Raw genomic sequence first — 12,640 nt, 5'->3', positions numbered from 1 at the left:
ATGCACCTTCCAAGTAACCGGAGAAACGCTACTCGTCTCAGAGGTCGCTGTTTTATCATGGTTTTATGTGAGCATCACAGTCTGCAGTCTGAGCAGGTGGCCATCTATCTATAAGGCATGGCCTTCCACCTCAGCTGTCATTGTCGAGTGCTTCTGCCTGTTTATTACCCTGTGCTGGCTAGAATCTTCAAGTGACATGTACTGCAGAGTAAACCCTTGTGTTGCCAAGCTGATGTGTCACTCCTATTAGTGGAATAACAGGAACATGCCTTTGATCCTGATGCAGTAACATGGCCACTCGGTTGAATTTTGAGAGGTATGGTTGTCTAACTATGCTTGGACCTGTCTTGGGATTTGAAATGTTCACTAGGGGCTACTGGCTGTACTTGCAGAAAAATCCAATCATGGTTTGATGATCTTCCACTATGTTAGTCTCAGGACAGGTAGAGTTGGTGTGAGGCTAAAGATGGTGACCCGTCTATCGGTCCTGCTGTGGAATTGTCTCGGTCAGCATGCGTCTGCAGAGGCTAGTAGCACCACTAGATACCCTCCTCCACCACAGGCAGATCATGACTGGTGGTCATGCAGCTCCATTAATTGTCCATCGTTTTGGGATAGTGACTTAGTGACCTACACTCTACCTATATTGACACGGAAATCAAACAACCAGAGAGGACTGTACTGCTTGAGATTTATCAGTATGGTAGTCACACAAGGCGTGCACATGACACGTGTATGGATGCATGTGGTCACTTTTGAATGCACACCTGCAAGTGGAAATTCTGCATGGTTGGTGTATGTCATCTGAGTATTAATGCATCTTTCTACTGCTGTGCACCTGGGCTCAATAGGTAGATTGCATGCATAAGGAAGTGCATAGATTTTTGCACAGTTGGATCAATTTATGTAGTGGTGCTATCATGCATTTGTTACCTATCCAAAATCAACGAAACAACACATATATAATTGACCAGTGACTGCACAAGAAAGATGCGTTGCTGAATATCAGACAGTGTTAGAATTAGATGGTGGATGTCGATTGTGTGAGGTCCTGATAAGTGGAAACCGTATATAAGATCAAGAGAATGCCATACTGATACAATCATGCATTGCACATTAGTTTGCCCAGTATAAATGTGCACCATGTGTCAAAGACAGATGATAACAATGACAAGTGAACCCAGATTTCTTGGCATCAGTGCATCTTGAGACCTTGTAAAGGATATATCATATACACGTTATATCATGTTAGTGTTGTTATAGAGTGCATTGCGTGCCTCCAAACCAGCTTCTTGGCTCTAAACCTGAGTACAGATGTGTGAAACTGAGAATGGATCTTACAGAATGTTAGAATTATGAAAGTGATATCAACGTGTTAGTGATCATGTATTTCTCTAAGTGAACAGTTCTGTGATCTGAGGAAACCCTTTTGTCACTCTGAGTCCACATAAAATATCTATATTGTATGCAATGGTATCCTTCATTTGACTTGCAAACAAAGTATAAACAAGGAATTTTACATTAGTTTTTGAGGTCAAGTGGGATCCCTTTGTCGGTTATAAATGTAACAATGTTTAAAGGATGCCACTTCTAATTCATGTGGCCAAAAATGTGTCAAATACGGTCTTGGTGTCTGAAGACTCAAAGGTCATTTTCGAACACACTACATTAAATACTGATGTTCTCCAGGGTGTGGGTTTCAGAAGATCATAGAAAAGTCTTCCTCAAAGTCAATAAAAACCCTGTCTTACACTTTAGCCTTGTGGTATCGAGTGTGGGATACAATTATCCATACTGCACTTATTTTACAGTTTAGATCAGAGCCCTAGGTTGACATCAGATAAGACTGGAGACTTCATGAATGATTACCTTAAAATTCTTCTTCAATAGAAGCATTTCCTGTCACTTACAAAATTGCACTTGGTTTTCCAAATAGGACATGTTGATGGGATAGTGCGGACCTATGACCTCTTCACAGCCTATAGTCCGGGATACTTCATTGTGGACATCATGGTGTCGGATCTGGCGGGACACAATGACACAGCAATTGTTGGAATCTACATCCTGCGGGAGGACCAGCGACTCAAGATTGTCATCAATGAGATCCCAGATCGTGTGCGCCAGTTTGAAGAGGAGTTCATTCGCTTGCTTTCGAACATCACAGGTGCTATTGTCAACACAGATGATGTGCAGGTATTGTACTAGTGTCTCCAGAATACTGCGCTCACACTACATCATTTATAGAATTTGTCCATGCACTATAGTTAAGGCCAAACAAATTATTTGCGGTTTAATCTATTTTACCCAACGATACTGAAGAAGGTAAGAGGTGCTGAGGTCTTTTACAACTACATCAACATTTTACTATCAGCCTACGCTCATCTGCACTCCACAATATTGACTGCCAACATATTGTCAGGCTAAGTAGATACAGAGTTAAGAAAAGCAAATCTACATTTCTCTGTACATACTTACCTATGTATAAGTCGATCTTTTTAATACTGATGCTGAGGCGTATAATTGTTGCATTTGTCTTGCTTATTGCTGCTTTCCAAAATGATAACTCTTTTTTAGTATCTCTCCTTCTTTGTATTTTTGACAATGTCCCATTTACAAAGGCAAGTAGATCTAGGTTATTAATAAGCCAAGTCAATAGATTAGTCCACAAAATATGGGTTGGATTGATATCGATATCTCAAATGTTGCATCTGGTCGAGTTGTGTGAAGTAACTTCGTGAGTGGAAGCTGTGTGTGTACGAGACATCTATTTTTTCCATTATATTAATGCAGTGATTATAGACAGATGTCTAAGATCTAACTGAATGGCTTTAGGCGTAAGAGAACCCCCATTTAAATAAGGCATCAAGGGCATTATGACATAACCTTGCACTGAGGCAAAAGACATAAGGAAATCGATTTGCAACGTTTGCTGCCTGTATATAAGGGAGTGGGACAAAACTTGAACCATGTAAGTGTCACAATATTCTGCCCAGTTTGCATAATAAAAATGTGAGAACATTCATTATCTCCACTTACAAATGTGAAAAAAAGTTACTCATGAGCTGTGATTTTTTTGTGCACATCGCCATAGGACACATAAAGTATTTAATAAGCTTAGCATTGGTTCCATAAATCATTTTCTCCGGTTTGCTCTGGTGTTCTGTAATATTAACTCCGACAAACTTCTTTTGCCCTTGTGTTTTACTCTAGTGAGCGGTACAACAAGATAGTGCAAAATAGAACTATCTTGTGTTTTCACTAGTGCATTTGTTATACTATATGGTCCCAAGTGGTCCAATTGTTCATTCCATCCGATATGTGCCAGCGCAGCTGACTCTGGTTCATGTGTTAATTTATTGCTTGAACATTATTGTTCACTCATATTCACTGCACAAACTATCTTACAGGCGAGTCAGCATGCTTAAAAACAGCACTCTGAAAACACAAAAGACGTACAAAGACAAAATATTTTTAAACAGCTAAACATATAACATACAGGGCCGCATGCCCGCAGCGGGCATCGGGTGTTTTCCTGGGAGGCTGGAATGGTGGGGGCCGGTTTTGCAGCAGTAGAGACCTGTTTTGGTACTGCTGGTGGATTTTGCAGTGGTGCTGCGATAGCGGCCCCCAGTAACAAAAGCAGCAGTGCTTCATGCTTGCACCGCCCCCCATACCTCCTCCGGCGTTTGATGTGACAAAGTTGCCAGTGCTGCTTTGGGTTCCCAGTCTGGCCCTTGTAACATGCCAAGAAAATAAGTTTGTCTGGTGCAACATGTACGATCAATTGTCTTAGGCATTGAGGGAATATTGTATCATAGCCTAGCCTGCCTCCATGCTTCAGAAGCAGATGCAAACTTATGTTTGTATGATAGTGTAGGAAGTTGGCTCTGTATGCACTATTTCAAAGTAAGGAATAGTATGCACAGAGTCCAAGGGTTCCCCTTAGAGGTAAGATAGTGGCAAAAAGAGATAATACTAATGCTCTATTTTGTGGTAGTGTGGTCGAGCAGTAGGCTTATCAAAGGAGTAGTGTTAAGCATTTGTTGTACATACACACAGGCAATAAATGAGGAACACACACTCAGAGACAAATCCAGCCAATAGGTTTTGTTATAGAAAAATATATTTTCTTAGTTTATTTTAAGAACCACAGGTTCAAATTCTACATGTAATATCTCATTTGAAAGGTATTGCAGGTAAGTACTTTAGGAACTTTGAATAATTACAGTAGCATATATACGTTTCACATAAAACACAAATAGCTGTTTTAAAAGTGGACACAGTGCAATTTTCACAGTTCCTGGGGGAGGTAAGTTATTGTTAGTTTTAGCAGGTAAGTAAATCACTTACAAGTTTCAGGTTTAGGTCCAAGGTAGCCCACCGTTGGGGGTTCAGAGCAACCCCAAAGTTACCACACCAGCAGCTCAGGGCCGGTCAGGTGCAGAGGTCAAAGAGGTGCCCAAAACACATAGGCTTCAATGGAGAGAAGGGGGTGCCCCGGTTCCAGTCTGCCAGCAGGTGAGTACCCGCGTCTTCGGAGGGCAGACCAGGGGGGTTTTGTAGGGCACCGGGGGGGACACAAGTCAGCACAAAAAGTACACCCTCAGCAGCGCGGGGGCGGCCGGGTGCAGTGTGCAAACACGCGTCGGGTTTTCAATGGTTTTCAATGAGAGACCAAGGGATCTCTTCAGCGGTGCAGGCAGGCAAGGGGGGGGCTCCTCGGGGTAGCCACCACCTGGGCACGGGAGAGGGCCTCCTGAGGGTCACTTCTGCACTGAAGTTCCGTTCCTTCAGGTGCTGGGAGCTGCAGGTGCAGGGTCTTTTCCAGCCGTCGGGATTTCAGAGTCAGGCAGTCGCGGTCAGGGGAAGCCTGGGGATTCCCTCTGCAGGCGTCGCTGTGGGGGCTCAGGGGGGACAACTTTGGTTACTCACAGTCTCGGAGTCGCCGGAGGGTCCTCCCTGAGGTGTTGGTTCTCCACCAGTCGAGTCGGGGTCGCCGGGTGCAGTGTTGCAAGTCTCACGCTTCTTGCGGGGAGTTGCAGGGGTCTTTAAATCTGCTCCTTTGAAACAAAGTTGCAGTCTTTTTGGAGCAGGGCTGCTGTCCTCGGGAGTTTCTTGTCTTTCTTGAAGCAGGGCAGTCCTCTGAGGATTCAGAGGTCCCTGGTCCTTTGGAAAGCGTCGCTGGAGCAGGTTTCTTTGGAAGGCAGGAGACAGGCCGGTAGGACTGGGGCCAAAGCAGTTGGTGTCTTCTGTTCTTCCCTTGCAGGGGTTTTTCAGCTCAGCAGTCCTCTTCTTCTTGTAGTTTCAGGAATCTAAATTCTTAGGTTCAGGGGAGCCCTTAAATACTAAATTTAAGGGCGTGTTTAGGTCTGGGGGGTTAGTAGCCAATGGCTACTAGCCCTGAGGGTGGGTACACCCTCTTTGTGCCTCCTCCCAAGGGGAGGGGGTCACATCCCTAATCCTATTGGGGAATCCTCCATCTGCAAGATGGAGGATTTCTAAAAGTTAGAGTCACTTCAGCTCAGGACACCTTAGGGGCTGTCCTGACTGGCCAGTGACTCCTCCTTGTTATTCTCATTATCTCCTCCGGTCTTGCCGCCAAAAGTGGGGCCGTGGCCGGAGGGGGCGGGCAACTCCACTAGCTGGAGTGCCCTGCGGTGCTGGAACAAAGGGGGTAAGCCTTTGAGGCTCACCGCCAGGTGTTACAGCTCCTGCCTGGGGGAGGTGATAGCATCTCCACCCAGTGCAGGCTTTGTTACTGGCCTCAGAGTGACAAAGGCACTCTCCCCATGGGGCCAGCAACATGTCTCGGTTGTGGCAGGCTGCTGGAACCAGTCAGCCTACACAGATAGTCGGTTAAGGTTTCAGGGGGCACCTCTAAGGTGCCCTCTGGGGTGTATTTCACAATAAAATGTACACTGGCATCAGTGTGCATTTATTGTGCTGAGAAGTTTGATACCAAACTTCCCAGTTTTCAGTGTAGCCATTATGGTGCTGTGGAGTCCGTGTTTGACAGGCTCCCAGACCATATACTCTTATGGCTAACCTGCACTTACAATGTCTAAGGTTTGGCTTAGACACTGTAGGGGCACAGTACTCATGTACTGGTGCCCTCACCTATGGTATAGTGCACCCTGCCTTAGGGCTGTAAGGCCTACTAGAGGGGTGACTTATCTATACTGCATAGGCAGTGTGAGGTTGGCATGGCACCCTGAGGGGAGTGCCATGTCCACTTACTCGTTTTGTTCTCACCAGCACACACAAGCTGGTAAGCAGTGTGTCTGTGCTGAGTGAGGGGTCCCCAGGGTGGCATAAGATATGCTGCAGCCCTTAGAGACCTTCCCTGGCATCAGGGCCCTTGGTACCAGGGGTACCAGTTACAAGGGACTTACCTGGATGCCAGGGTGTGCCAATTGTGGAATCAAAAGTACAGGTTAGGGAAAGAACACTGGTGCTGGGGCCTGGTTAGCAGGCCTCAGCACACTTTCAATTCAAAACATAGCATCAGCAAATGCAAAAAGTCAGGGGGTAACCATGCCAAGGAGGCATTTCCTTACAGATAGGGTGCTGCTTTCCGCTTTAGCTCCATAGGGATAGTATTGCCGGTAGCTTTCCTGATCACGCTTAAGGCCTCCTTTACAAGGATTTTGCACTGCCTTGGCTTCATTTTTCTTTTTACACTAAGGTGGCGTAAAACAGTCCCCCACTCCATATTTACAAACTGGTGCAATGTCACCATTGCACCAGTTTTTAGAGCCTTGTGCCACTTATTCCTGTGCCAGGTATAATGTATGCAAGGTAGGTGTTCCGTCGTTAAAAGCCCCACACAAATGGCGAAGTGAAATCTACAAGATTTCACGGCGCCATGCTGCGCAAACATAGCATCATTTTTTAACGCCTGCTCAGGGCAGGCGTTAAAGGTGATACTGTGCTCTTGTCTATGGGGCCCCTTTAACATTGCTGGACTAGCATCAACATGTTGACGCTAGTCCAGCAATGTTAAGGTTTAGCGCCAGAACAGCATCAGAATTTCTGATGGTGTTGTGGACCCTTTGCACCATGGAGTACTGTATTGTAAACACAGTGCTTCTATGGCGTCATTAGGGGGGCGCAGGGACGTGCAAGAAACTGTCACGTCGATCAAGATGCGCCAGTTTCTTGTGAATGAGCCCTGTGATGCTTTTAATGCAGCATGCTTTTCAACCAGAAGCCAAACAGTACGAGCTGATGCTCTGGACCCATTTTCATAGCGTTCGAAGTCATGCTTACTCTACTTTGAAACATCTGCATTGCCCTTTGGCAGTGAGTCGTAGCCTATGACATGACCACCATGGCCAATACAACTCAGGCGCAATATAGTGTACTAAAGAAGACAGCATTAACTTACATCCCTTTTTGAAGTCCCACGTGAGCACTGCTACATTGTGTTGAGACGTGCAGGCGCCTATGTAGACTTTAGTAAAGGAGATCCCCAGTGTCTGTGATGTAGCCATTTGGCCAATTCCAAAGATAGAAGGGGCCTGCATTAACAATAAACTCAAGATGAAACTTTAATTCATTGGCAATTCGTGAGGCAATTTTAGAAACCTAATACTTTCTCTACCTTAGACTATCTCAAAAGATTGGACCTTTTCGAACCGCGATGCCAACATTTCCGTGCCTGTGCAGCGTTGTAAATCAAAGATGCAAAATACTCTGCAGACTGTAAACACCAAAGTATGGGCCCAATTTAAATCTTGGCAGGCAGCCTATTTTTCTACCAAGGTGACGTGACGGAGTATATTACCACTTCCCTGCATACCATTTCTCTTAAAATGTCACTTTATCCCTCCTCAGTGCTGCTATTCTATAGGCATTTCGTAAAGCAAAAGCAGGTTTTAAAGGACCTATAGTAGTACAGTTATTGATGGCTATATTTTAACTTTGATATTTCCTTTTTTGCATACTAAGTATATTGCACCTTTATATTGTAATTATACATATATTGTGACAAGTTTCAACAAGCAAACTCAATAAGTGCAATCTCTCCCCTTACAGTTCCATGTGGACAAGAAGGGACGTGTGAGCTTTGCTCAGACAGACATGCTGTTCCATGTGGTGAATCGAGACACCAACCGCATTCTGGACGTGGAGAAGTAAGATGCACCTGAACAGGTTGTAATGTGATAGATGGGAAAATTGGAGTTATTTAGTGATAGACGTTTCCTTCCCTATAAATGTACTCCAGAATCCCATTAACGCTATTCCTACGAGTCAAAAGGACCGCTTGCAGGGAACCTGTGTAGTTAGGTGTAGTTCAACCTTATTTATGCAGGAAACAGCTGGCAGTGAGTTGTATTTTTCCTGCCTCTGCCTTATTGGGATCCGCAGTATCAGTAACTGGGGTTTAGGGAAATACTGACGATTGCCTGCGTCTCTCGTAATGAAGACCCTTGTGTTGGCTTTGACCTCAGACAGTATTAGGAAACAAACAACCTCTACAACAGCAGGCTTGTTATAGAGTGCTATGTTCTTGCTTTAGTGGGAGAGATATATGATGGACTGCTTCTGGCGAAATGAGAGAAAGTTCCCAACAGAAAGATTCCTCTGATGTACCATTACGGCTGCGGCAGAGTGTGTCACCTGTCATGACAAGTTACTCACTGACTTTTGACTCACTGTGACGATCTACCCCAACTTTACTGGTCGACCATAATTTCATAACTTTTCTTAACTATAGCTCGTCTGTGTCAGCTTAGATTACAAATATGTATTGATTCGAAAATTATTGTACGTAAAGGATTAATAACATTTGTTAAAATATGTCTTAGCCTAAAAACCTAGGCCCATATTTATACTTTTTGACGCAAACCTGCTCTAACTTAGGTATGCGTCAAAAAGTATAGCACCAGTTTGCACCATTCCAGGACGCCAGCTAGGAGCCATATTTATGGAATGGTGCAATCCGGCACATAGGGTGGGCTAGCGTAAAAAAAATTGACGTTAGCCTGGTGGGGTGTGGCGGTATGGTAGATGGGTGTTTAGCACCAAAAAATGATGATAGGCTGGTTAGAGTAAAAAAAGATGTCTCTAACCAGATTAGCATCATTTTATGGTGCTAAACCTACCATGCCACATGACTCCTGCCTTACAAAAGGCAGGAATCATGCCCACCACTGCAATGGCCAGCACAGGGAACAAGGGTCCCGTGGCATGGCCATTGCACCATGTGCCATGGAGGCGGGTCCATTTCGGGGTCCCCAATGGCACTTAAAAAAATTAAACAAAAAACTGTCCTGTACTTACCTCCACTTACCTGGGATGAGGTCCCACATCCTCTGCTGTCTCTCTGGTGGGGGTGGGGGTGTCCCTGGAACCTGGGGAGGACATCTGTGGTCTCTAACCATGGTGTCCCATCATGGAAATGGGCCCACAGGTCCCCTAACGCCTGCCCTGACCCATGTGTTAAATAATGGCGCTAAGCAAGCTTAGCGCTATTATTTAGGCCCGCCTACCTCCTGTGTGCCATTTTTGCATGGGAGGATAAACAAGGCGCTAGGGCTTTTGAGTAATTTTTTGCCTGGAAACACCTACCTTGCATCTCATTGACACAGGGTAGTTTTCCACAGGCAAAAAATGACTTTAACTCCAATATTTTGGCACTAGACATGTCTAGTGCCAAAATACAAATATGGAGTTATGTTTGCAACAGATTTGTTTAAAAAAAATAATGACACAAATCCAGTGCAAACAGAGTATAAATATGCCCCTAGGGTCACGCCGCCGGAGTGTCACTTTTCTGATGCTCTAGTGGCGCAGTGTGTCAACACATATTTACAAGGCCACGTAAAGCCACCTTGCTTGGCTTTTCATGGCCTTGTAAATATGGCCCCCCTTTCACACATAACTACGTGAAAGGGGCATTCCATGGGTGTTGCTTTTGTCATGTAACACCCATGGCATCTGATGCATTCCCAGATTTACAAAGTTTTGAAACCCTGGGAATGTGTCAGATTCATACCCCGCTCCAGGTTGGTGTAAAAGTGGCACAACAAAGAGAAATACCTTAATTTCTCCTCATTTTTAGCTCTTTCTATGTGTGCTGATTTCTGCAGCGTATATAAAAGGAGGAAAATGCCATTAATGAATAATTATGTGCAGAAAGGTGTCCTTTCCTGCACATAAACAATCATCCCTGCAGCTCAGGCACCCTTGCACAATGGTGTAAGGGTGCCTGCATTAGCCCTAGGCAGCCAATTGTCCGCAAGCGCAGAGGAACGTACAGGAATGCGTCGTATTGCTGTAAACAGAACGCATCCCTGCACTTTTCTAATGATGCAGGGTGATGCCACAAGCTGGCTTGTGGTGCTACGATGTGTCATTTTCTTGTAAATATGGGCCCTAGTTTCTAAAATGTAGAACACTCTTAATAAACCCAACAACTGTATGGAAATCTTTCTTGCAGATGCAGTGGGCAAAAAATCTTAACATAAGCCGTAACAACAATGGCTTAAGATATTCCTGTGTACTAAACATTTGCTCACCGTGCCTGGGGCAGGAAAATCCTTTATCAGATGCTGTTTTGCCGGTGTCTTATCCCTGCCCATCTTCACAATATTATTTCCACACACTCTAAAGCTTGCTGACAGGAATACGCAAAATGAGCTCTCTACTTTACATTCTGTGGCCCTGCCCTTGATTGGGAGATCTCTGGGAGAAGGTCTTGTCTGCCATCTCACAGATCTAAGGACAGCACATAGAAAAGCCACCTGAGCTGTCCCTGCTAAACAGACCATCAATGGGTATATATAGGGGGTAAAAGGATTTCTCACCTGCTTCTGGTGGCCAAGCACATTATCTTAAGCCTCTGGTAGCATACAAGTTGGAACCTATTTGGAAAAGAGAAATTAGCGTATAACCTTGCGGACACAGGTCAACTTTCAATAGATTATGGAACCCTGTCCCTCCGACATAAACAAGGATTACAGAGACTGGGCTTGTCCTCAAGCCTTGAGCGCCCAGCAGCTGATTGACCTCTCTCTGTTTCCTTGGCTTGGATTCTATGTCATCCTGGATGACTAATGAGCACTGAACCTTTTAACTGAGTGTGTGGTCTGGATTGGTGGGAACTTAGGAGGGCTTTGGGGAGTTTGTTATCAGTGATTGCAACAAGCAAAGATTGATATGTTTCATTTTCTTGTATTGCAAAATAAATTAATGAAAACCATTGAAACAAAAAAATAATCCTACAAAGAATTTTCAGTATAAAATGATATGCTTTGTTTATGGCATTCAAGTAATATAGTAGGTTCTTGAGACTGCTGAATGCCCTGCCAATTCAACTAAAGGTACAAGGTTGTGAGTACGTTGCATATTACACAGAAAGTCATTGTAATGTTGTGGGAAAATATGTTGTGCAGTTCAACGAGGTTGTTTACTAGGAGAAAACATTTTCTGCATGCATGCTAGTCAAACCATCAATTAGCTGTCCTGCCCTAAGACCACTACCTATTGTAAATTTGGCTGTACCTACTCCAGTAGAAAAACTATGGGCTTCATTTACAAGAACTGACATATCAGCATCAATGCTTCAGATTTCTTGAGCCTGCCGCAAATGCCCTAATGATTCCATGGTGTGCCGTATTCCAAATACAGAGAGCTCCATGGCCAAATTTCACGGATAGGTAAAAAAATTCTAATGCATCTGATGGCGCTAAAGTGATGCATTGGTGAAGTTGCATTGTAAAACTTCTGAAACTCCAGCAATGCCTTAGAATACAGAGGCGAGTCCTATGTTAAAAGTCTTGGGTCAATCCTTACGCCTGGTCTGAGCAGGAGTACGAATTTTGACTTAGTCAAGTCACAGGGTGACACAGTGAAAAGTTGTAAATTTCACTGCGTCAATTCTGCGTGTCTTTTTACATGGGAACCAGTACCCTGCATACATTAAACCTCTACAAACTGATACATTGGGCCCAATGTATCAGTTTGTAGGTATGGAGCAGTGTGAAGCACTGATAGCGCCGTCGCTGCATTAAAAAAAGACATAATGACAGCACAATGTCTTTGTAAATGAGGCCCTCTGTCTTAAAAAATGGAGACAACACCTTTTTGGAGCTACAGGAGGCACAGTGTAAAGTTAGCACCCTGGGCTTCTCATCGCTGGTGTGCTCCCTTTCGCTGGGGGGCTAGACAGTGTCAATGTGTTTAGTGTTTATTCTGTCACCGGTCACTCTGCTCTAGCATCTCTATAGTGATGGTGGTGGACCTTCTACGCTCTGATTCTGCCATTGTTTCGCTCCCTAACTTTGTGTGGGGAATGCGGTGAGAGTGTTATTTTATGTCTGTCTTCAGTCAGTCAGAAAAAACCTGGTGTTAAGTTGATTAGACTTTATCTAAGTGACAAAAATGGCCTTTATTTAGATGTAGTCCACTGCATTTTTGTACAGAATTATTGTGTCACATCTGTGAACTTCATTTATATGAAGATTGACATGGTTCATTGCCTATGAATGAGTGGCAGTTTCATCAGGACATAAGATCATAGATGGATAGTTTAAGTGTTTATAGGGGCTATAATTGCCCCATGATAACTCTTGCTATTGTACAAAAAAACTAAATGCTTAGTGAGTCACTGTTCCTTTGGTGGAACGAAACAGGT

The 12,640-nt window shown here is 44.3% G+C and overlaps 1 protein-coding gene across 1 annotated transcript in view; it reads left to right on the top strand.

Moving 5' to 3' along the window:
* Positions 1 to 12,640, top strand: part of LOC138300789 (cadherin-23-like) — an 834,147-nt gene that overhangs the window by 713,284 nt on the left and 108,223 nt on the right. The window contains exons 28-29 of the mRNA XM_069240562.1: positions 1,937 to 2,193; positions 8,038 to 8,135. Of these exons, the coding sequence (XP_069096663.1) occupies positions 1,937 to 2,193; positions 8,038 to 8,135 (355 nt within the window). The remainder of the gene's footprint in view (positions 1 to 1,936; positions 2,194 to 8,037; positions 8,136 to 12,640) is intronic.

Source organism: Pleurodeles waltl, chromosome 6 (genome assembly GCF_031143425.1).
Source record: "Pleurodeles waltl isolate 20211129_DDA chromosome 6, aPleWal1.hap1.20221129, whole genome shotgun sequence".
Taxonomy (NCBI): Eukaryota; Metazoa; Chordata; class Amphibia; order Caudata; family Salamandridae; genus Pleurodeles; species Pleurodeles waltl.
The sequence above is the reverse complement of the archived record's forward strand: the minus strand, read 5'-3'. Positions and strand labels throughout refer to the sequence as shown.